General features: G+C 35.1%; 1 protein-coding gene across 1 annotated transcript; it reads left to right on the plus strand.

The window, feature by feature from the left end:
* The first annotated feature begins 21,271 nt into the window (after positions 1-21,271).
* On the plus strand, positions 21,272-25,432 carry LOC119636007 (mitochondrial potassium channel ATP-binding subunit). The gene is made up of 7 exons (XM_038031074.1): positions 21,272-21,430; positions 21,548-21,905; positions 21,962-22,858; positions 22,927-23,046; positions 23,112-23,304; positions 24,591-25,003; positions 25,059-25,432. Exons 1-7 carry the CDS (start codon positions 21,396-21,398, stop codon positions 25,206-25,208), a joined length of 2,166 nt encoding a protein of 721 aa, XP_037887002.1. The 5' UTR covers positions 21,272-21,395; the 3' UTR covers positions 25,209-25,432.
* The last annotated feature ends 1,893 nt before the right edge of the window (positions 25,433-27,325 follow it).

A 27,325-nucleotide genomic window follows, 5' to 3' on the forward strand; every position in this document is an offset into this window, starting at 1 on the left:
AATTTTGTGATCTAACGAAACGTAATGCAACTAAGCAAGCATTTCCACTTCCACCATCTAATAACAACGACTATGGTATTTTTTGTTTTTGTTCGCATACTTGTGCTCCAGTAAAATGAAACAATGAGACATGGAATCTGCTTTTTGCCTTGGAATGAAACTTGCATACCCGGCAACCATTTAATTATTATTTACGAAATTCTTGTTATAAAATTAAATTCGTAAGAGAATGTTACTGATGGGACGGACGGCCCAATATGAAAATGGATACGTGGACGAATACATTGTGAGGAAGCAAGGTCGTTAAATCGTTTCGTCTGCACATATCTTTCCCTTAGAAGAGGGTGCTAGTATGGTAACTTAGGTTAAGTAGCAGTAAGTGGACAGCGACAGATGACGCAAACTGGGCCTTGAAATCATTTGATTTCAACTATGATCGAGCAAGTTTTGCGTAAGGCACCCTTCCTTTTCTTGTGAAGGGAGAAAGGGAGTCGGAAAAAGATTGTGGAAGGGAGAAGACCTGCAGTGCGATAAAGAGAATGTGAAATAAAATTACGCACAGAATACTTAGTTTCTATGCACGGAAGGAGATAAATTAGAGAGTCTAAGAAGTTGGCCTGTTTGACACGAGAAAAAAAGTGATTTAATAGGTGAACTCTGGTGACCGACGAGCGTACCCGGGCTGCCATTAATTGTATATATGGCGAACAATGCAGCAAATCAAATCAATAGTTAGGTAAGGGCCTTAAATATGCGTACATTTAGATTATACGAGTACTTGCTACGAACTACGACTCACAAAACGAATCGCTAATCATCATGTAATGAAATTGCATTCCATTTCGTACTCTTGTACCAACCTCGTGTTAGTCGTATTCCTTACCATAACAAATTCTTCATGCACACACATGACATCGCAATTTTTTGATCTCTTAGCTTGGAATTGTACTTCGACTTACTGTTCTTCACTCGGCCAATAAGCAAGGACATTTATATAAATCCAGCTTATGTCTTTAATTTAAGCTTTCAGGCGAATTCCCTAAAAACTGCCAAGTCAACTGTAGTCAATAGCCTGGAGTGATAAACTATGTTTTAGGGAAACCTTGATGTGCCGAAACTCTCATCCCCACGCGGTGATCCCTGGAAACGATCTCGACCGGCGAAGAACAGTTTAAGGCTTGAACTATCTATAACTTGGAGACAAGGTTTCTGAAATATAGCTTAGAGGTACACTTGAAGAAGGAAATACTAACGAAACTGGTAACTAGTTACGTAATATACGTTGATGTAGTAATAGTCGAGATCATAGTACCGCCCGAGTGTCATGTCAATTGCAGCACCCGATGCTAATATGTCTTGAAGATGGGTAGGCTAGGCGGGATTGTATAGCTATTCCAAAGGCAAAAGCGACTATGCCGCATGAAGACAGGCTAAAGGCTTTGTAGTCTAATTTTAAGCTGCACAGGGGTCACGAGTCCACTCACTATGTCGCGAGTACCTGCGTGTAGAGGTGATAGCGTTGGTGTGCTGCAGGTTGATCATTGCCAAGATCCTTGGGGGGATGCTTGCATATTTACATACATGTGGAAACCGCTGTGGAAGCTAATATGTTCAGCCCCTAGTTTGAACGCTGCAGTCAACTAATGTGTGAGTCCTCACTGCTTGGTAGGGCCCTTCGGGAGTATCGCTTTGGTTGTGGTGTCTATCATTCCTAAAGCGAATATTTAGAAGTAATGATAGGTCTCAACACTTCACAGAGTGGATTTATTGACTCAAACATAATAAACATATCAAGTCTCTATAGTGTAGTTTACGCGCATAGCTTATAGGGTTTGTTTAACTCTATGGAGGGCGCCGGTTACGCAAAATTAACCTCCCAGACATCTCTGCACTCAATACTAATATCTTCCTGACGTCTTATTTAGATTATATTTTAATCTTAATGCTTGATATAATTCTCTTGCAAACTACGTATGTTTACTATTATCGGGTAACATGCTCTTTGCATAATATAATCTCAGCTTTCGTCCATATCATCTGCATGCTTTGCATTTGATTAGATGTGTACATTTTCCTTTTACTTTCTTTTTTTTTTTTTTACTTTTTCTCGGATTTTTACTTTCAACTTGTTATCTCTTTTGATGCATAAAAATTAAGTTGAAGCAGCCGTTTAGTTTAAGACTAAGTTCTTAGGATACTTCTGTTTGCTTAATTCGGTTGTTACCCTATTGTAGATAAATTTCATGTGCAAATAAGTAAATAAATAAATACAAAATTCGAATTTTAAAAGCAAACACAATTTGTGGCTTCTTAATTGAAATTGATTCACACAAGATTTCACATATCGTTGCGTACAAAATTAATTTTTATTACATAATTCTTTTACTTATACACTTTCACAGCATATTTGTCCTTAATGTATTAGTCTATCTATCTCTCTCTCTCTCTCTCTTTCTCTATCTATCTCTATCTCTGTCTCTCGCTCGCTCGCTCGCTCCAGCTCAGTCTTAAAAAAGTTTGTTTTAATTTTCTTTATTTTTATTGTCGTTCGACTCATAGTGATTTTCATTACTTTATAGTATTTAAATCGTTTCCAAACTCAGTTACGAGTTTCGCTAAAATAGGAACTATTTTGTATGGATGTGCACATATGTGTGCGTTTTATATATGTATATATACAAGCGATGTATCACAAACATGAAAACGTAAACTAGTGGAATATTTTATTATTTCCCATTTACTGAAGCAATCACTCTTCCGGTAACAGTTAGTACCACTGATGTTATTGTTGTTATATCTGCTGAATGTTATGGCGGTTATTTGAGCAAAATTGTATTGTGGCCAATATAGTAAACTGCTTCATATGTTCCATAGAGGCATACATATATACGTACATATAAATATATTGCATCGAAGCATAATTCCCTGCAATGTTACGACAAATATGATTCACGGTTATTTAGTCGCATCGCACATGTGTTGAACGTGTGTATCGAGTGCAGCACATTAAGTGAACGCTGAAATTTCTGACGACGTACTAGGAATATATTCATTATAATCCGTGATACAAATGAAGTTTAATTGTACAAGTTGAATGCATAAATGCACATGCAAGGATCAAACGGTTTCATTTCCTCAAATTCGTTTGATACACAAGTTGATAAAAGTTCTTTTCTGTTTTCCACCACTGGTCAATATGCATGATTATATCGTTACTCAGGCAAGCGGCAGCCAAAGTGTGTTTAAATACAATACCGACTTCTGATGGCTGCGAAATAGGAAACAGGATTTTCAAGCCTGCGGTGATTTGCAGAGGATTCATCAATCTTATCGATCGTTAACAAATTGTCGAAAAATTCGTCTCATCCTGTGCCGTACTGCTCCAAAATAGATTCAGCACTACCAACTCTTTGCTTCTGTTTCGCATTAGATAGCAACTATGGCACTCAATTTGCCCATCTTCCGATTTAATGCAGCCGCTTACCCACAACCTCGAATGGGTTGATGGTAATTTTTCAGCAAAAATCATTGTTCAGTTCAAAGTGTTTGCACTAATGCCATTTGACCTTTGTTTTAAGCAACAAATATGCATTTTGACCCGATATCTTGGCCTTTTTGCTTATGGAAAAGAAAAAAATTGATTCATAACACAGCGGCAAAGGAAAAAACTATCGAAAATCGGTTAACCCCCACCCAATGTTCTGCTCGCAATGACTAAATACGGCCAAGTAAATTCAAAATATCTAGCGATTCTTTTCCGGCCTTTGATGAGTGCCAGAACCTAACCTCAATTTCAACGTAGTCGTGCTAATCATTTCGGAAAATTTCCTCTTGGAAATATTCTCGATTTTTCCCACGTATTTACGCATAAACGCAATACAACGTGTCCTACATACGTAAGCATGTGTATATAGAAATAAAAAAACATATATATACGTATATATATAATTGTGTACCTTGATAACATATTTCACAAACAGTGGATTTACATAAAACAAATGGATAAAGCAACAATAATAAAAATAAAGTACTTCATACGAAAAACAAAAATGTGCGGAAAATGTCCAGAGGTATGAGAGCCAAACGTACAATACAAAATAGCAATGATGTGAACATATAAATATATATAATGTATATACATCATTGCTGACATTACCATACATATCTGAATATATACAAATCCAAATATGTTACATGGCATGAAATTGTTTAAAATTTGCCCATGAAACTAAACAATTTCGACAGTGTCAGCAACTTACTGCGCATATATACTAAAATTTATAATATTATTGTGAATTCTAAATATATTTTTTACCTGTGCTACCAGGTAGCGAATCTTGAAATTTAAAGATTAAATGAAAATTATTTCCAAAACTTATCTAAGATTCATTTTTTACCGCACTGTTTAGGAATATATTGCTTGATACTGCCTTCTCTTAACACAGCCATATACAAATTCAACATTTGTTGTCAGTCCCGTTGTACACCATTTGCCTTGTTTTAAAGCTTTTACTTAATATCTATCGTCGAATTTATTGCAAAAAAATTTTCGCTTAATTAAATCCTTAGTAATTAAAGCAACAAAATTTTCAACGTAAAGCGTGTCATTAATATCGTAGACTACCTTGACATTTATACGGAAAGAAATATAACCTTGACAATTTTTGTTAGAAACCAAGCAGAGGTAATACAATAATAGTCGAGGATCATATTATGCATGCAACAAGAAAAATCATTTCATCGAAAATCGCTAGAAGACTTCTCTATGTTTGTATTGCAAGAAAGGTCGCTTTGAAAGATCGTGGTTTGGCCGAAACTCATTTAAAACTTTGAAGTTTGTTACAGACAACAATTTGTATACCTTAGTAATCCGATTAACGCAAATATGTCCTTCTATATTGATATATTCCTCCGCATTCTCTTCTCTTGAAGATTGTACGCTAGAAAATGCTGCTTTTGTCGCCTTTGACGTATACAGAATCACAAATTTGACAGATGACATTGTAGTGTGCAACAAAACTGAAAGGAATATTTCCATAGTGTTGCTAATTTTTATTTTGATATCTCAAAGTTTGGCCAAACCCCAAATTTGGTGTCGCGAATAAAGTCTTTTTGTATTTAGAAGACAAGAAGACAAGATTAAAATCGTCTTGATTGTTGAATAAAAATGTGAATAATGAATTGATCTTTATCATCGATCTCGGTCCTATATAGTACCATAAGTTTAATAACATCCTTATGTTGACAAAATTTTAAGTACGAGAAAATACTTATGCTAGAAAAATAGAGAAATGTTTATGTTAGTAAAATGAGAAGAAGGCTTATGCTAGCGCTAGCTAATGAATGCTTATTATTATTATTATTAATTACGTGAACCAACACACACCGTAATCTAGAAGATCTACTGTGCACGCCTATGCCCCTAGCGCTCCACATCTAGGATTATTATGAATCTCGCTACTTTCTCTGGACCGGAGTGCCATACCGTGTGCGGCGTAGTAAAATACTCAACAAACACTTGGTGGCCTCACAATGACATGAAATATGACGGGACGTTTCTCTCGTCCCTTGGCAAAATCTGTACGAAACGGTATGAAACGTACTCAGGATAGTACTTGAGGGAACTATGACCCGCGTAGAACCCGTTGACTAAACGTAGATCGTCTCTTCTTAGTTCCAGCAGTTCTTGTGTCGTAGCGAGAGATTTTATGAAACTTTTTGCCTGCCATTGTCCTGCCAATTGCTTCCAACGGCAATCCGTTTTCTTCGATACCCTTTTCGACACCAGCTTACTAATGTGGGTTCTCGGTATGCCACAAAACGGTTCAATACCTATCATGGCCTCTCGAGGTCCTCCTTTGGATAGCAGTCAGCCCATAATGAATGGTTGAAATAACAAAATAATACTTGAGAAAGCAGAGCAGAGCAGAACAAACGGTGAGAAAATTCATAATTCTATAGCCCAACATGTAATTAACATTAAAGTCATCATTAAAAACTTTTGATTCTTGCTTCTCTACCTTGAACTTATTAGGCTATGATAATGTATTTGGAAACGGGTTTAAACGAACATAACCTCTTTCTAAGGACATCTAATCGTGTATCAAAGAATTTCGACATCAAAAGGTAGGGCATTAGGCTATATCTTTCCAGCAGGGATTCATTTCGCACAAAATGGCCCAGGGAAGTGTTGGACATTTCGAAAAAAAGATTGTTTTAAGATAATGACTATTGCCGACACATTCTGAAAGATTCTTAGTATCTATTAAGACAAAAAAAAAAAAAATTATGAAAAATTTATGGTAGTTTTCTTACTTAAGCCAAGAAGGTTCTATAATGTAAATATAATTTTTACACCCCATAAAATGAGAATTCGATTTTTCATGAAACATTATAAACACTTAAGTACACATCCTAGATCGAATTCAGTTCAGTGTTTAATGAATCAAAGTGGCTTTAGGAAATTCTTTAAATAATTCTACTTCCTGCTCGTATGGTTAGTTTGTTGCTACAACGAAATACTTACAATTAATTTATAAAATAATACATTTATGCATATTGTGTAATCCTGATGCATTTCCAGTATTTTAGTAGTCAAAGACAGAAGTTGGGGAAGCTAACATTTGTTAGCACATTAATTATACATAAGTTTAATGAATCTAACATTGTAGCTTACAATATGTAACATAGAGAGAAATTTTGAATTCCAAGAGAATGGAGAAATTTTTTATTAATTAAGCAAATAATTAATATAATATGTACATTTTATACAATATATATATTTAATATATGCAAGCTAATAAAATGCTTACCTACGATACTGTTGCAAATGAACAATTGTTATGTATTCATAATATATAACTTCAATTCGCTGCTGCTAACGCATTACTTTCATTACTTTCCTTAAAGTAATTATTAAATTAATCCTTTGTATAATTGGAAATTATTTTCATTGCTAATTAAAAACCGCAAACCGCACATGACGCCATTTTATATCAACAAGACGAAAAATTTGTATTCCTTAGTCCATCGAAAATGTCTCCCGAAAAATGTCACTAAGATAAACCTCTCTAAAGCCATATTAGAAGCAACGCAAAGGGTTTTTTTTTTAACCCTTTTTACTTCTATTTTAAATTCGCCCGCATATGCTAAAAATCTGAATATTACACATCCATCTCGAAGCTGAGAAGATTTATTTAAGTTTCTTATATAAACTGTGCATAATTTAAGATAGGCCTGTCTGGCAGATTGATAAGGAGGTGCCGCACATGCAAAAAGATAGCTCATATAGCAAAATTTGCGCATTTGTAAATGCTCATCATTTTTCGAAGCTCATACCCAATAAGACTTGAATTTCTGGAAAAAAAAAGTCTTAAAGAAGAAAGAAAAAAAATTAACACGTGTAGACCACGTGGCAGACTATTTTTACATTATCGGCAAATTGCATCCAGGAAATCTTTAAACACGACGATATAACAGTGTGGGATAATTTTTCCTTACATGAAGTGCAACTCGCCGAGGTAGTTTTCATATATTAAGACATTTTATACAATGCAATGTAGTTATGCATGCTCTCTACTCTGTATTACTCAATGGGAGCATAAAGGAATTTACATTTTATAAGAAAATCAATGCTTTGGAACAACAAATACAAAATTCTAGTCCTATTGGAAATATACGAAAATATTCATTAAAGTAAATATTAAGAAAAAAATGTTTGCAAACAATTCAGAATACAGCACAAAATGCTAAAGTCACGAAAATGCTTTAATTTTTTTAAAGTTGAGCTTCCCAGTTCATCAGCCTATTGCAGTTTAAACAACACTGCGAAATTAAAAGGAAACTTTTTACATATTATTACATCGCTAATTATTGTATACAGCTTCACACTTAACACACGAGTTCAAGTATATGTTATCAATGTGTTCACAACTACCTATAACGTACGTATGAATAATATTAAAAGTTTTCATTCAGTAAATAATAACTCATACGTACCCGAGAATTTAAATAAAAAAAAAAATTTTCGAAAGATGCTTTCAATCAAGTCGCTCCTACGTATAAATAACACAAGTAACAAACGTATTTCATTTGTTAAATTCAATGTAATAAACGATAACGAAGCGAAATGATAATAACGATACCGAATCGGATAAAGTGAAAGCTGATATGTTGAATCAGACGTGAGTGTATAAGTACCCGCATAAACACTTACGTAAGCATACTCATGCACTAACACCAAGGAGTACTACTATTAACTACATTTACTAAATTATTTATGGTACTAATTACCTGTCAGCTGTTCCTCCTCGTGCATTTAATTTTTCATCTCTGTTTTTCTCAGAATCCTGCTTAATTTCAAATTATATCCCAGAATCGGCTAGCAGCTACAAAGCATTTCATTATACCCTACACTATAACATATATCAAGTTTTTGTTCACATACGAAGACCGAGTCTTTTTCTGAAGCGCTTTAAGCTTGCTTCTATGTCTGTCCGTGTGGTGATGATCTATGTATTTCTATCTTTAAACTACTTCTATCGCAACTTTTGAGATGTTTTCATGAAATTCTGTACACTGGCATGTTTGCGCTTAAGGATCAACTCCACATAGTGCATATAACGCATTATTCCGAAAAGTTGTTGAGTGATGATATTTCGATATCCTAAATCGATGGGAAAAATTTCAAGCGATTGAGGCAATCCCACAAGTATTCGTAGAGCAAACAGCTCCCATTTTCAATATTTCAAGATCAGCATTGGTCCGTAACACTAATTTGGCATAAAAATTAACCCGAGGAAGACGATTGCTTAGATCCCATCATATATAGAAACGGCCATAACAGTTAATCCCTTATATAATGAGAAAATCTCAAGAAATCAAGTGAGAAATAATAAAGCCTTTGAAATGAAAATTAAATCTGATCGGAATTTAGATAACGTCCGTTGACTTTACATGAAAATAAAGCATTATTTTTGATGTATCATCAAGAAGATGAATGAACAATCGTATTACTTGAGTTGATGTAGGGTATCTAATCACTTGTTCATATTTGCAAAGTCTGCCAGAGCGTGCGTATTCACTCAGATACGTGCAGAGGATATCTGCTTGCTTACCGTTTACTCGTCCCTTTAATTCATTATCGCTAAAGTGAACAAGATTTTCTATTCAAGGAAAAAAGTATGTAACGTAAAACCTCATTCGATATGAAGGGCGAAGGGGAAAATTATGTTGCAAAGATATTGCAACCGCGACTAACTGGAATATAAGACAACCTTTGATGATGACTTTGTTTTACGTCATTAGCGTTTTCTCTTGCTTATGAATTAACTAATAATTTTGCCTCTCAACCACCGTGAACTAGCAGTTCGCCTTAGCTCATCTATGAGCATCCCCTTTCTAAGACAGTCTATCTGCAATAACATATTTAAAGAGGTAAAAACAATAAAGAACACAATAATCGCACATAGTTAATTAAGTCTACTATGTATAATGTATTTTTTCTTTGAAAGGAATTCATATCGTTTGACCTTCAAACAGAAGCATGACAACACATTGCTATAATTAAATTAAGTGCTCGTAAACTATGACATTTAAACTAATATTTTCTTCTTTGTTTTTTTTTTTTTTTTTTTTTTGAAATTTTTTAAATTATTTTTATTTTAATTTTGGACCAAAAATTTTAAAATTAATCACTTAATCTATATTTGAGATATAATAAAATTTGTATCAAACGAATTAAAACTTTGAGGTGCGTTATATAAAATGTATCAGACTGCGAGCTTTCTCTAAAATTTCAAAAAGGGCGAGCTGCAGTCTAAATGCAAAGTTGGCTTAATGAATGCTTAGCTGGCTTTCACCTACGAATTTCTACGGTTTGGATTATCATAGTGTATCCATTTGGCATCCTTGCTAGTTAGCGCTGTGACGTTGTCGGTTTGTTATGCAATATGTCTTTTCGTGAACCATAATGAAAGACCAAAAATGAGTTTGACAGCAATTTTAAGCAATGTTATCCTTGCCTGCAATAATTTGCATTCAATCTATCGTGTGCGTAAATGCTATTTGCTTAAAACAAACTTTCGCTTAAATAGACAGTGAGACGATTTTATCATAAATTTCTTTACAAGTAGAAGAAGAGGAACATAAAAAAAGAAGATACATTTTTTACATTTTTTAGTTACTTAACTAGTATTAGGAAATTTTTGCGGAGACTCAGGGCGAATTTGTATTCGCAAATTCTTTACATTAAACCTGAAATGAAAGTACTTTGTTCTAAAAACAAAGTAAAATTGCAATCATGTATGTATTCACCCAGCATATATACGCTTTCCTTACAAATTTATGTATTTATATAGTAAGAGTCAAGCTATCATTTCCAAAATGAAATGTATACATATATATGTATATATGTATGTACGTGCAACGTGCATATGAGCAAAATTAATATCTGAAGGCTGTCTTCCAAAATTTTCAAAGCTCGTATTATGATGAATATACGATCGCTTCTATCAAAAAAACATTTCATTTATATAAGATAAACATATGAGCAGCCATTACACTGTTAGTGCTTTTGCCTCGTCATTCGCGTTCTCTCTTCTTCACTCATATATCTTTAAGTGAATCGTGCGCGCATATTTATACATGCAATAGTAACGTTGCTTACTTATGCAAATATTATATGTACAATATAGATGAATGAATAGGTGGATGTGTACAGGTGCATTTGATATATGAAAATTTGTAGATAAAGCATTATGTGAACAGAAATTTTTGGCACCTTTCGAACTTTCACGTAATGCAATTAAGTTTCATATAAAAATTCTTTATAAAATAAATAAAAATTGCGAATACTTCACTTTATTTACAATGCATATGTATGTACGTTGACGTAAAAATGTCTACTCACAAATCCTTTCACCATTAATTCCGAATCACTATTTCGGAATTGGATTTTTTCACTTATAATACTGGACAAAATATATTTTCGTTCTCCCAACTACAACTATTCTGCTCAGTCCATTCAGCAATGCTTACCTGTCTGTCCGTATCTCCCTTGAGATATCTAAAATTAAGCTTAATATCTTTCTTTATAGTATCAGTTTTCTTATTTTGTTTAATTTTTTGAAATTCTCTAACAAACACTATAAGACATACTTCCATATTTACAAAAAAGCTTCAAAGCTTTTTACAGCTTTTTCGCATACACAGCTTTTCAAACAATTGCTAGCAATAGTCCCATGAAATCTTTAAAGTTCACGTTACGCCTACAAAAGAATTTCAGCAGTAAAGCGAACTGCATTAGATTAGGAAAAGATTTTCTTAAATAAGAGCATGTCCGTTGGTCTGTCGGGTTCAACCTATCGGCCTATTAATTGACTCTCGCAAATATTCGCTATAGACTTTTAGATCAATATTTTCCGTAACCTCTTAGTCAGCGTTTTCTTGCCTTTCGCTAACGAGTCTGGCTTTTCGTTGGCGATTAACATAATCGGATAAGCGTATGGAAAAACGAACTCAAAATCTTACGAACTGATTAGCAAAATGCAAAGTATATACGATCTATATATATTTTATAAGGACTCCATTGTGAATTTCCGCGTGTGATACGCACCTGCTTCTCGATAATGGGTATTAATCCTACTAAACATGCATTCGCGAGCCAATGTTGAAGACTTATAAGTAATTTCCGCGGTTACAAAGATAAATTGGGTAAAAGGTAATCGCTGATAATTATAGATTACAGTTCTGGAGTTAAGCTAATTTCTATTTTACGGACTGAGAGGGAAATCTTAATAAGCTCAATGTATCTACGCCGAATAGAATGGTTTTTGTTTAACTAGAGCTTAACTTAATAATTTTTATTATTTAAATACCGATGTGTGAGGAAGTATTCAGACCGAAAGGCATGGAAAGTTTCTTCCATGTTTTATGTTCAAAATTGAAATAGCTTAACGTAACGTATCCATCATGATAATAGAAATAGTAAAACTTTTATAAATTGTATAAATTTTGCATCATTGTTACGTAAACAAGTGTGTTTGGCATGAGATACTATTTAAAGAAAAAAAAAAAAAAAAAAAAAAAAAAAAATAAGCTTGGCCTTGCGGTTATAGAGACACTTATAATGTTTCATTTAAAATTGCTTTGAGTGAAACGCTACAACACACTTGTGAGTGTGCACAATAGAATTTTATTGTTTCCTAGCTTTTCGTAGCATATCCGTTTTACATTACAGATATGAGTTCGTTGAATGGATTCGTTTCCCGTAAGCGGATTGGGAGTTTTCAAACAAAATCATTGCTAGACCATGATAAACGGCGGTCGTGAATTTCTTTGGTATTGAAACCTTCCCACGACTTGTGCATAAAATGCTTAATACATTTATGGACAGATTAAATGTGTAGTAAACTCTCCGCCTAGACTTCAAGTGAGAATCCGAATAATTGTTTTATTTATTTTTTCAATTGTTGTGATTAAAACTCGGATGACCGAGTAGAACCAAACGGAATTTAATCACTGCAGCAAGAGAACTTTTTTATTTAGGCCTTGTTCAAATGGCAGAGCTCTTAGGGGGGATATGTTTTAGTTCATTAAAAGTAGAGAAATTTATTCAAGTCATATCAAAATGTAAATTTTTTCGAAAAAAAAATCTCTTTATTGGCTTAATATATAACAAATTGTGAGGAGCCAAAGTCGAACCTCATTTCTTCCTCACAGTTTCTCCATCTCTGGTGGGGGGGGGGGAGTGCTAGAATAAGTTAGAGATTAGTTAGGATAAGAGCGCTCTGATAGATTAAGAGCAAGCTACGATCGACTAAGAGTATGCTAAAGTAGGCTAAAAGAAATGGAGTAAGCTAGAAAGTAAATAGGATAAGAAAGCTAGGTTAGGAGTCAGTTAGAGAGTAAGTAGAGATAAGCAAAGAGAAATTAGATTAGTAAGTTAAGTTTAAGAGAGTTGGGCTTAGGCTGTAGAAGGGAGTCTGTCGCGAGCGTCGAGACCGTGCCGGCGTCCCGTAAGCTAAGACTGGAAAATACGATTGTTGTAGGATTGTGAACTGTTAGTGAAATATTAAACAATAAAAATGAAGAATATTATAACGAACCAATATATAAATTTTCTTGTGATCGATAACCTGGCCCGCTGAACTACCCCAGCACGAGGTCCAGGCAATTTAAGCCCTCACAGTATATATTGTGTAGCTATAAAAGATCAACGAAGGAAGAGTTTAAATACAAAAAGATGCCTGCGTCTGCACCTGTCTGACCCCATCCATTGCAGACATGAAGTAAAAATTTATATATATTCCCACAACTGTTTAAATGCATGCCCACACATTTACCTTGTTGTCCTAAAAAAATATATTGAATTTTAAAAAGACAAGAGACAAAGTCCTAATTTTATGCATATGTTGCCCACATAATGCACTATAAATCTCCGTTTGTCTATTTCAACAAACGCATACGCTTAGCAACAACCAATTGTCTCTGCATTCGTTCAGTTCGGCTTTAGATCGTTATAAATATTGTATTTAAGTTTCAATGTTTTATTTTTTTTTTACACCTCGTTCATTTTTTAAGAATTTTAGAAAACATGATTTATGCAAATTGAAAAAGGGCTCGCGATTGCTTCCCCCAGCAACTTTCATTCTCTTACACACATATACATACAGTTTATTATTATTATAACATTCTACATTGCTTTCTCCTTACACACCTTTCCTTATTCAGAGAAGTCTAAATACATCCGTATAAATATATATAGTGAACTAGCAACAGCTGCTACGAGGTACATTACATGTTAAACAATACATCTATCTATATGCTCTTGTTAATATCGTTTTGTATCTGTGTGCATCTAAACTTTAAATTTCGGCAAGTACGTATAACACAAACACACATTTCTACACACACATATATACATATATATATATATATATATATAATATAATTGCTTGGAAACTTGGACAGTTGTACACTTAAAATTTAACAGCACCAGTAACGATAACAGTAATAGTAAAAGTTGCACATTCTACTCAAACATTTAAATTACTAAAGATAATTGCAGTTTAGATATATTCAGTTAGATAGAACAGAATCAGTTAACGAGAATATCTTAGATTTAACACAACAATTTTTGGATTGCATAAAACCTTGTTGCCCTTCCAAAGAGTCTTTAAGCAAAAATGTGAAATTTTTGCATCTCAGCCTTGGCTTGTTTTTCTCAATCTATATTCGATCAATTCTGAAAATGTTTACAGAACGAATTTCTATTTCTGAAAATTTAGTTTAAAACTCATCTAAATCCTTGGCTGCGGCCGCTTTTTTTCTTCCTCTCTTTTTCTACTTCTTGCCGATCAGCACTTTTTCCGATCAATGTTATTAGTGGCTCCCTCAAGTGATTGAACATTGAAAATTCCAAAAGACATTAAGTTTACCGATCTCCCATAGATTATACAATATACAATAGAATACAATAGAGAAAAATGTGATTTAATGGATCACCAAAGGAATTTGACCACAAAAGTAATACGCATTCATGTCATACACACAGATAATATCCTATGTGGTTTTGCATAACAAAATTTTGCCTTAACAAACTTTTTTATATCCGTCACATTTATCTTAAACAAAAATGAAATAAGTAAAAAAATTAAACTCGGTCGGGACCGAATCTATTGCACCCATTACCGTTTACCCCAACAGAAGATTAAAAAAAATAAAAGATCAAAACTCTCATGTTCTTCTTCTCATATTGATTTCTTCTACTTTCAAAGTAAAAGTTTTTTACGGTAGAGGAATATGGGCGTTGTAGGCGTGTCCATTGAAAAGTTTAATTCCTTTGGAAATTTGTAGGCGATATCTTCATTTTCGCTAGGGGGAGAATGTTTACCATAAATACTATGCTTGCGGAAACACACAGACGGACAGACAGACAAACAGGCAGACATGTTTAGGTGAATTCCAAATTTGAAACTGGCCAAGAATTTGTATACTTTATGGGATTCTTGAAGCTTGTTTCTGCGGGTTATAAAAGTCCTGAAAAAACAATTAAATGTTAATACACTATAATACTAGGATAGGCGTGGTCAATTTTGTCCATTTTCGCACACAAATTCTACAGCATCGCCCATAGAATAAGCGCTCAAACTTTTGTACATTTATTTGCTATAGCTTAAGCAAAAAATCAATTTTTTATTCCTTTCGAAGAACAGAGGTGATCTCAGTTTACGTAGTGCTGTGGGTGTGCCCCTCAATAAATATAGTCCATTTTCAATAGCAACCTGCGTGCAAGAGTTTTCAATGTTTCTGCCAAATTTGAAGGCGATAGCTTTACTTTCGCTTTCATGTTTAGAACAGACATTACAGGGACGGACAGACGGACAGGCAGCCATGCTTAAATCGATTCAGAATTTGATATGTATACTTTGTGGTGTCTTTGACGCTTCTTTCTGGGCATTGCAAACATTATGACAAAATGAATATACCTCTCTTCCTTCGGTAAGGGGTATAAAAAACCAAACTGTTCCTTTATGGGCGTGGTCGATGTTTTCCATATTTATGAATATGTATGGAATTTGTTAGGGTTTTGGAATGTGTGGATTTGCTATGGTTTCCGCTTATGAGCAACGAAAAGTTCAGGAAACAGAGGTTTTTCATTTATGCCGTATTGTAAGCCTGCCTTCCTACTGAATTTGTTCGATTTTCAATTTCAAAAAGTTACCTGCAAGAAATTACTGTTTTTGTCGGATGTGAAGCTCATATTTTCCCTCACAGACGGACGTTCAAAATTGTTTTTCAATTTCGGGCTGATCAAAAGTGTATATACTTTTTAGAGCCTACGATCCTGTGAAAGTTTTAACAAGAGAATGTACCCCGGCGAATGTGTCCCGGCGTTAAAAACACAATTTTCATTTACTTTACAAACTCAAAAACGCATCCTGCAACTTTCGTTATTTAAATTTTTTATGGCAATGCGTTCAATATTTGCTATGCAGGCAACTGAACAGGCAACAATCATTCAATCCAATTCAATTCATCCCAACACCGCCACTGGCGTTGAATTCTTTCGAATCTAGTTTGTTGCAACATTCCTGGAATTTGGTAGTGAGTAACGCCTTTGTCAAAATGTCTGCCAGCCTGCCTGTCATCAGCTCCAACGTGTTGGATTTGAAGTATTTTACACTTAATCAAGTCTCGAACAAAACTGCTAAGCTGCTTAGGTCTTGCGTGATACACATTGTTGTGTGTTAAAGTTGCAGCACTTTTGTTTTCCGAATACAAAGACGATGGCTTCGCATCAAAACAATAAATTTCACTAGAGAAAGATGCTGACCAATTTAATTCCTCGCAAGCTGTCAAGAATGCCATATATTCAGCTTCGATCATAGCGAATACTACTGTGTTTTGTTCACGAAACTGACGGAATTTTGAAACACATGCACGTCATTGTAGATTTACGGTCATCTGCATCACCTGCACAATCCGCCTCAGCATAGCTTACAACAGAATCAGTTTGGCGATATTCTAACTTATCACCCAGCGAAAAACTCATTTGACAGCAATTTAATGAGCTTCTCCAGGATTTTGATTAAACCTAGAAAGCATACCCACCTGCATACAACATGTCTGGTCGACTTGTTTGTCGTTTGCTGTATTTGTAGCAATTGCATATCTTTTAGTTTACACTCCTTTACGAAATTGTTTCTTAGTTTTATTTGCGAGATATCATCTACATATATTACTATATACATCGTGACATCTTCTTCTGCCTAATAGTAACCCCAGAGTTAATTTTTGACTCTATTAATAAATACTTGATTAAAGTATTGCGTAATTTTTGGTTCCAGCATCCATTTGCTCGTTTCAATGCATAGAGTGACTTTTCTAGTTTGCAGACCTTAACTTCATTACGATCAAAAGCTTTACGAAACCTCTTTCACTTTACAAAAAAGCAGTTTCAACAACCGTCTGATCTATATCAAGGTAATATTTCACAGTTAATGCCAGTAGGAACCTTATTAGAAAATATCGTACTACTGCTGTGTACATTCCTCATAATCGATTCCTTTCTTTCGAGAATATGCTTTTATGACAAGACCTGCTCTATTTCTCTCAACTTTTTCATCTGAGCTCTTCTTGAGTGCGAAGCACTATTTATTCACTTTTGGTTTCTTCCCGTTAGGCAGTTCACATATATCCCAACACAAGACAGGCAGAAACGCTTGAAATAATCCCGCCTTTTATTATACCAAGCCATTATACTAAATTTCTCTGTCCGTTTGATGTCTGCTCATGTTCAACCTACAGGTCCCAATTTTTGAGATATTTTGATAAAATTTGGTGGACTGACGTATTTTGAACCAAGGACGAAAACTATTGAAAATGGTTTGGATAGTTTTTTTTTTTTTTTGGACCACTCGGCGTTCCAAATTGGTGTGAAAGCTTTACACCGGCTCAGGCAATTTTTTGCACCTCCTCTCATATAATTGTTCCTACGGAAATTGAAGCTTCCTACGGTAAAAAGATCGAATTTCCAATATTTCAAAGTGACAATTAGTCCATAAAAGTAAATTGGCAAAGAAATCTACCTTACCAAATTTGGACTACGTAGATATATTTTGTGGATACCACCGCATGAAGTGTAAACCCTTATATGTCAAAAAAGCCCAATTGTTAATTTTCTTGTGATGAATGTTAGCTCATGATAGTAATTAAACAAAAAAATAAAGTGGACCTAATTTGAACTACATGGGTCAAGAAAAATTAACGGTAGGGAATTTATATCACGTAGGTCTATTGTTTTTTTGGCCCCAACATATATAAGCGCTATTGCGAAACGCGAACTCTTTTATATAGAGAGAATGTCTAACCTTCCAATATGCGGGCTTTCGTAACAATTATGACTTTGGGTGAAAATAATTTATACTTTTTAGAGTATTATTACCAAAAGAAGGAAGTGATGTACGTAGTAGTGTGGAATATGTAATGGTCGGCGTTGTCCGACTATAACGTTCTGATGTATTGCATTTTTCGTTTGTTTGAAACAGTTGTGTCTTTAAGTATATGCATTGTTATATTCTTCTCGTTCAACGAGAATAATCTCTTCCGTTTACGCCAAACGCATCCTTAATAGATAGATTGAAATAAAATTTGTTTCTTTGATTTTTTTTTTGACAGAGATTTCCTATCTTCGTTTTACCCAATTTCACAGTTTTTTTCTGCGATTATCTAAACTACTTTCGATTGGTTTTGAGAGTCATTTTCACTTTGATTTTTTTCTCTGCATGCATTTCTTATTCATATGAACTATGACGTCGGAATGCTAACAAGGGGAAATGTTTTCTTGGAAATGCGTACTTTTCGCAAACATATAAACTCAACACGAACATGACAGCAATATGAGAATACCGGGTTTCCGTTTTTCAAAAACCTTTATATGTACAGCACACAAATACATGCGCAGTCTGACAAACATTACAAGAAAGATTACAAAAAGCGCTTCCTATTCGTAGTCATTCGCTTGCAGGCTTGCAAAGCCAGCAGCCGAATTTTGTTCAATTACAAATCAGTGCCTTTCGTGGAAAACATAACCTCAATTGAAAAGACTTACGGACAGTTAAAAAGGAAAAAATGTATAAATTCTCAACTTAATGTATCAACAACATTTTAATAAACTTTACAAATGTACGTTAAGTGAATGCCTACCCTTCGAAACGGGTTAGTCACTAGCATAGCGAATGAAGGCCGTATATAATCAGGATCAGAATATCTTGAGAGGCTCAGTTGCACATCAGTAAGCAAGTAAGTTAAGAAAATTGACCAAACGATGTGGCGACATTATGAAATCCCTCAAATACAATAACAAATAATGCAAATGAATCTTGGCTGGAGTGTCACTAAGTAAAAAATTGACTTACGATAATGACACTCTTTGCTAACCCAATAACTAGCGTTGGTGTACATTGCTGACAAAAAAGTTGGGCGCTTGTCTCAATAACTAATAATAAGCTATCGTCAAGATACGATAAAATCCATATAAGAAGTGCTAATCTTTATTTTCCCTACCAGGAAAATACTTCTCTTGAAAAAAAAATTAATTATCCCTATATTCTGCTAAGGATATCGCCTGAAGAGAGCCAAAGCAATCCAATATTCTAGTTCTCTAGTCATCACGCAAGCTTAAGAGTCTGCAAGACTATCTATGGGCTTGTGACAAACAAAAATCTTTACTAAAGATTATATGTCTGGACCGAATCGGCAACGGCGGTTTCTGTGTCCATTCGCCTGGCTGCCTAGCTGTTTAAATAAAATATTTTAGAATCATAATATATAGCCCGAATGAATTTTTTGTTCAGAGCGGATTTTTACAAGAACAACCAAAAGATAAGACGGTCCAACAATTTTCTTCAAAATCTAGCTCCGAGATTATTACGGACTTTTTGTGTTTTTGTTATCAATAAGAGTAGCAAATTATCAGCTGTTTAACTGCTTGTTCTTTCATTCTCATTATTTGTATGGGCAAAGATTCTGACAATAACTTCTTGGTATGACGTTGTATTAGAAAAAGCTTTTATATATATTCAGAAAGGTGGCTGAAGCCATAACTGGCGGACGGAAGGAAGGTGATAACAAATACTGCGCCATGGTAACACTTGATGTAAAAAATGCATTCCACATGGCAAACTACGAATGCATTAGAAGAGATCTCACCAGGATGAAAGGCTTGACATACACTATAAACCTTATGATGATTTATTTTCCAGATACTAAAATCGTGTATGACATAGAATTGGCATAATAAAGGACCGAATCGAAGTTGCATGGGTATGCCGAATAGTAAAGGTACTAGCGCTATCATAAAGAAGGCGACGTCCACGGGGGTCACTTCGTGCCCAATGTGGGCAGATGCTGTATCCGTGAAGTTAAATTGCAGAAAAATGGTGGCGGTACGCCATCATAGCGTTTTTATAAAGAAATACGATTTCCGCGCCACCTCGGAAGAGGCAGCCGGGGGCGATCGCGGTCTATATACTAGAGGATGAGATAAGAGAGCGAGTGCAGAAGAAAGAGGAGCGCTTGAATTCAGTGAATCGATGGCAAACGCGATTGAAAAGCACGCCGAAAGAAGGATGGTCTCGCTCATCCCAAACGCGTCGCTCAACTGTGAAAAATCTCCAATCTGTCTGCTAAACAAATGCTGTTTTATTAAGTATATCGCTCTTGGCTCGTCTTCCTACAATACCCATAGCAAAGATAGCCCGAACAGTAAGCATGAGGAACACATTAACAAATTGTGACTACAAAGAATATTTAAGTTCATGAATAAAAACAAAAATACGTTAACGGTTTCGATTGAGGATATAGCTTCTGAGACTCCCGCATCTAATTTAGAAGACTTGCTAGAGATTTCATGGCGAATAAGTGAGAATATAAGAACCGGCATATCTTCTCCACTTTCAAATTGAATAGTAATGAAATAAAACGTATGAAAAATAAATTCGTTTTAAGAAGTTTCGCGAAAATTCAAAAATTGACTTTTATTTATATAATACAAAATTGGAGTTGATTTGCAATTCATTTTAAAACAATTTCATCTTTTATATATAAATTCATATGTTAATGTGTTAATATGTTATATATAAATAAAAAAAAGGTGGTATATATTCAAAGTTCACGTTCGCCATTCAAAGTTTCTCTAAGAAATTAAATTATTTCACCTAATTTCATTTTATCAAATATTTTGCATAATTTTCTTTTTATTTACGTTTGCATAATTTTGTTGTTGATTGTATCATTCATTGTAAACAAACATATGTTAAATTTCTTCCTTATTTTCCCATAATTTTTTCGAATGACGGAAGCCTTACATAACTTGCACACAAACGATTCTCAAGGTACTTTTTTTAAATGAAAGCAATTTAACTGAAAGATATATAATTATTGCCCATATGATTCTCCTTAAGCAACGCACGTAAGCTATTCGTCCAACTAATGCGCCACGCAAAACGCATAACGCCACTTCAATATTAAGCGCTATTATATAATTTGCGATGGCAAAACACATTAGTTAACGCAATTAATTATTCAAAAATTTTCAATCACTAAGCGCACATATCTATCTATCTTCACTCAATATATAAAATCAAATATCACTCACTTTTATTTGCTTTTGAAACGCTTAAGCTTGAAACGTTTCATTCCAATTTGGCGGGGTTGCCATTTTACGAAATTACGGATATTCATCCTTTATTATGTGTTAACATTATTTAAAAAGCGCTAAATAGACAACGTTATTTATTTTGCTATGTTATTATTGGTATTTTGTGCGATATAAATAAATGTATCTGCATATAGCGATTTTAGATAAAGGTTGGAGTTAATCGTCGAGAAATATGTTAAAATTGCTTCTCAATAACTATAGTCGCAGGTGAATTTAAAATAAATATTGCAATGTACGGAGTGACCCGTTATGTCATTGCTGTAAAGATGTTAATCAATTGAATTGAATTGAATACATGCCCTCAAAGTTTTCATATGTTTACAGCCAGTGTCTGTTGCATCAACTGCCAAGATTTCAAACTGCTTCAAGTGAATACATAGTGCGCTTAAAAAATTTTAACAAAATTTTTGGGAAATCAAAGCCGAATGTGACAATAAGTTCAACCACAACTGCCAAAAATGCATTAAGATTAAGAACTTTTCTCTGCGGCGCTGGAGCAGTGACAATTGGCTTAAGTAGCCGTAGTCTCTTACAATGCAGCTTTCGGCATGTTAAATGTGAAGGCAACCGCTTGACCGGTATCTTTCAAAACACGCTGCAACCAGATGAAGGAAAATTTGATTGGAAACGTTTCTGGTCGTATCTTCTTCCATATATGTGGGAGTTGTTAGCTGCTGTTGCTGTAAGTTAACTATTTACCTAGGTTCTTTTTTTATTATTAATACGGATTTATTTTAGGCTGCGCTCGTTGTGGCCTACATTAATATACGAATTCCAAGTTTGCTGGGCGATGTTATCAATGTATTGGCACGCTACGCAAATACGTACGTGAAAGATCCTCTTAGCAATTCTTTTTTCAAGGATGTTGGAAAACCTGCTTCAAATTTACTCAGTTTGTATTTAATGCAATCAGGTTTCACTTTTTTATACATATACCTCTTAAGTCGGATCGGTGAACAAATGGCCGCTCATCTACGTCAAGATCTCTTCAAACAGATTATTATTCAAGACATCGAGTTCTTCGACAAAAATCGCACTGGCGAATTAGTGAATCGTCTCACCGCTGACGTACACGATTTCAAGTCATCCGTAAAACAATTTATATCCCAGGGCCTCCGCAGTGCCGCTCAACTACTAGGAGGTAGTATTTCTTTATTCTTAATATCGCCTCACATGGCGGCTATAGCATTAGCAGCAGTTCCAGCTGTAGTCATGTGCATGACATATCTTGGCAGGAAACTTCGTCATTTAAGCAAAAGCTCGCAAGCTCAATCCGAACGTGCCACTTCAGTTTGCGAGGAGGCCTTGTCGAATGTGCGCGCGGTTCGTTCGAATGCTTGTGAATATCGGGAGATGGAGCTTTTTATAAGCGAAACCAACGAAGCTGCTCGACTGGCTCAAGAGCTAGGCTATGGTATTGCAATCTTCCAAGGATTAACGAATTTCTTTTTGAATGGTTTGGTGCTATCAACACTTTTTCTGGGTGGCCATCTTATGTCCACTGAGAGCATGTCGCCTGGTGCATTAATGGCTTTTCTAGTGGCAGCACAAGGTGTGCAAAGGTCGTTAGCTCAGGGTTCAATTTTATTAGGCACAATGATACGCGGAATGACCGCCGGTTCAAGGATTTTTGAGGTAATTTTTTTCTACTAACAGCAAATATGTAACAAATGCAAAAATTTCTTTCTTTATCGCACCTTCAGTACCTCCAAATAGAACCAAAAGTAGAACTTTTACGTGGCTACGAAATTCCTCCTGAACGTCTCTATGGAGAAATTCGCTTTGAAAATATTTACTTTTCCTATCCTACTAGACCAGATCACGTAGGTACATTTTTTGCCAAAAAAAAAAAGTTCTAGTAATAATTGAACTTCGCTTTACGTTTAAGGTTGTTTTAAAAAATTTCAGTCTAACACTAAAACCTGGTGAAACTGTTGCTCTAGTTGGGGCGAGTGGTTCTGGTAAATCGACCATAGCAGCGTTGATGGAACGTTTCTATGAACCTACAGCAGGAAATATCAAAATTGACGGATATAAACTGGCCGATATTTCGCCTCAGTGGTTGAGAAGCAATGCCATAGGTAAACGTTCTTGATAAATGAAAACAAAGAAAATTAATTTGAAAAAAAAAAAACACATTCAACCCAAAAGAATTTGCAAAATTTCTTTGACGCCTCCAACGCAAATATATCTCTAAATTAAAACGGGTCTGTCTGTTGAGCATAATGAAGCAACAAGACTTTCAATCGTATTGTGAATACATAAACACTGGTTATTAGGTGTTTGCAACAACTTTGATCACTTTCTCGCTAGGAAAAGGCATTTATTGGTAAAATATTTATTAATCCAAATAGTTTCCATCATTTTCTACAATATTTACAATATTTTTGTCAAAATGACGATATCATCTCGAAAGAGCTTACATTGGTTTGGCAGCGCTGCACCCACTGACCCACTTTTGCAATTCTTCAACTTGGCGTACCCATGTGCTAGCCAAGCTATCCTGAATCGATCTCAACAAGTGATAATCGGAAGGCACTATGTCTAGTGGGTACGTTGGATGTGGCAGGACTATCCATTCGAGCTACAACAGTGCGTCCTGAACAACTCTCAGAACAAGTGGCCAAAAATTCGTGTCGCCACTTTTTAGCTAAACTCAAAGTAAAGTAAGTAAACCCAAAATCGACATTTGACGTCTGACATGCAGCAGCATCGCCATAAGCGTCTGACCGTTTTTGGTGGCTTCGGTAGCAGATTTCTTCAAGTAAAGAACAAAAGTAATGAATTTGGAAAAAGAAGAGTTGCGAGCGCTCCATAATTAGCGTCGGCGCACGTTGAATAAATTAATAATATTAAATGGAAAGCTATTATTTTATGTAAAGGAAGGTCAAAACTATGGAATTCAACCGTTGTGTACAGTGGTATTTGACATTTCTGTAGCATTTTACCTGTAGACGTCGCTGATTAAAATTTTTGCAAGCACCTAATACAACCATTTGCAGAAGTCGTTTCCGACTGCACGATGACGTGGACAAATATGTCGCCGAATTAATATGGATCTATGGTCTTTTGAGCATAGTAAAGCAACAAGGCTTTCATTCGTATTGCAATAGACTAACAACGATTAACGCCGGTAGACTTTGTTTGGTTCCCTTAGCAAGTACAACTATTTAAAGTGTTTTGCTTGGCCATCAAACTGGAAGGCGAAGAGAACATTTATTCCGTTTTTACAATAAGGCATCAGGGTACAATACACGAGTCTTGTTGTTGTTTTTTTTTTTTTTAATTTCCGTTAACTTTTCCAAATATAATTTGTGTAAGACAATGTATTTTACAATTTTCCAAAATTTTAATCGCAATTTCTTAGGTTTTATCGAGCAGCAACCAGTTCTCTTTGCGACGACAATATTGGAAAACATTCGATACGGACGTCCGGCAGCCGACGAATCGGAGATATATGAAGTCTCCAAGCAATCACAATCCCATGATTTTGTTTCGTCTTTACCCGATGGATACGACACGAATGTCGGCGAACGTGGTACGCAATTAAGCGGCGGTCAACGGCAACGTATTGCAATAGCACGCGCTTTGTTAAAAAATCCGAAAATATTAATACTTGACGAAGCCACCAGTGCTCTAGACGCCACAAGTGAAGCTGAAGTTCAAAAAGCTCTTGATAATGCCGTTTTAAATCGAACTACATTAGTAATTGCGCATCGTTTATCAACGATAAGAAATGCCGATCTGATTGTTGTATTAGATCACGGACGGATAGTGGAGGTAAGTGATTTCAACGTAACCGTTACACCTAATGGTAACCTTTTATCTCTTTCAGTCGGGCAAACACGATGAATTAATGGCCAAACGGGGCCTTTACTACGACCTGGTCCGCCAACAAGAAAAACACGATCACAATGTAACAAACGAAACGAAAACGGCTGATAATAGCCATAACACAAATGCCCAAACCCGATCCCAAGGTTAAGTTCATTAAGAGTGAATGCATATAAAGGGATCATGTATTTATTATTAGTTATGAATTTGATGTTCATAATCTGTTTTTTTACACATCGGTAGTCAGATTTTTATCATTAAGTTAAATGGGAGAGAGAAAGAGAGAGAGAGAAGAAATATGAATTGTATATACAATGTTATGTATAATGGAATATACGATTGAAAATGAAATAAATGAAATAAACATATAAAAAATGTGGCGAAATAATTTTGAATTCGGAAAATATCTCAAAGCTTTTTAGTCTTCATACGTTATTTAGTCCGTATTATTGCAGTATCGTAACTAAACCTTATTCAACCTTTCACAATAGTTTAACTAATTTTAGTTAAGACACTTTGAGCTTTCTAAAGTATGTAAGAGGAAGAACTTTTCCCCAAGCTCTCTGCAAAAGCTATATGTGTCAAAAGTATCCTTTATGCAGGGAAATTACCCTACATGTTATAATGTTATGCTTTCTTTTATCGTACGCGAATAGATGTCTTTAGAAAGTATTTACGTTTAAATATACGTTACTCTACGTCACTGACGACAATTTCGATATTAATTGCAGAATTATAAATTTTCTGCCGTCAAAATGTATTGACTTAATGAGTTATAATTTATAATAGAATTTTCCTATTTTTTTGAAAACTAGGTTTTAGGCATTACGTTACGATTTAAAGCAAAGTATTTGAGTTCGAAAAAAAACTCTCATAATTTTGACAAAAACAAATTTGGATTTTGCTTCAAGGTATCATTTGCAGAGAGATTAATGAAAGCGCCGTGAAAAATTTGAATTTTTCGCTAGGCGGAATTGGCATGGAAGGTTTTATCGTTCGGTATTGAACGTGATTTAAGAGAGAGGGTTGAATATAATTTCGGTTTGATCCACAGCATTTTGCCTGTCTTCATCTTTGCCTCGAAGTAGGGCAAAAACAAAGACTTAAATCTAAAAAATTGACGTTATCACGATAATCGTCCCCCTAATTATCGTCGGAAACATAGTTAATTTGTTAACGCATATATTCTTGGCGGGGTTATAGATTATAGGTCGTCCTGAGTGTCGTCGTGAAAATTGTTTTTTTTTTTTTGGGTTCCTTGGCTCCTCTGTTTCGGTGTTTTGTCGCAAATCTGCTCATATAATTAAACGCCCGTGGCTGCATGGCTTGATCTACCCCTATAAGTTCAGATTTTGTTATTTGTTTTGGGGCTAATGTTCGCGGTGTTTGCACTTGCGGATAATAGTTTCGAAATTGATTATTGCCTATTAAAGTTGAGCGGTATTGTTTGAAGGCGCATCTTAGTTGATGTTCCGAAGGTACACCGGTGTTTGCTGTTGACACTCTTTCGATGACAACAATCAAGATATCGATTTAAAATTTGTTAGAAACATTAGAAGTTGCCGCATGCAGGTGGCTATTGAAAATGGGTCAAATTGGTCAGAGCACACATCCGCAGTTAAGTGTGAACTGGACGCAACTTCGTTTCTCAAAGCAAAAATTTGCGAGTTTTTGCTCATTATCAGAAAGAAATGAAATTTATGGTACTCTGTCAACTACATATCATCATAGTGTTGCTGCTGTGCCGAGTTCGCCCCAAGTTCGCAATAGCTAATCGTTGATACCATATATGCTTTGAACTTTACCGGATAAAGGAAACGCCAGTATATTAGAGAGTGAAAACACCTAGCGGCAAAGTGACTAATATTCAAAAAAAATACTGAATCTTTTCTAGGTCCGAAGGGATCGATATCGATATAGCAACGCCTCGTTTCTGTGCCATAAGAACCTCACCAGCTTTTCGCCGTTGTGAGTCTTCAAAAGTCTAGTGGATTGAAAACAAGGTTCTCCTGCGGATCTCTTTCGATGCACTCAATGGCTTCTCTAAGAGGAGTTTGTCCGTCATCGAGAACAGCGACTTTCAACCTGGTTTCATGACGATTAAAATTTCAAAATATTTGAGTTTTCCGAAGATCGAATCTCACATAGATACCTACACAAGATTTGCCGACAATCCTTTGCGGGTGATATCTTCAATATCAGTCCGCATAAAATGAAAACAAGAGATCAAAGAGTTGAATGCAATCGTGGAGAGACTTACCTGTTCCC

This window comes from Glossina fuscipes, unplaced genomic scaffold, assembly GCF_014805625.2.
Source record: "Glossina fuscipes isolate IAEA_lab_2018 unplaced genomic scaffold, Yale_Gfus_2 27, whole genome shotgun sequence".
In the NCBI taxonomy this organism is placed as follows: Eukaryota; Metazoa; Arthropoda; class Insecta; order Diptera; family Glossinidae; genus Glossina; species Glossina fuscipes.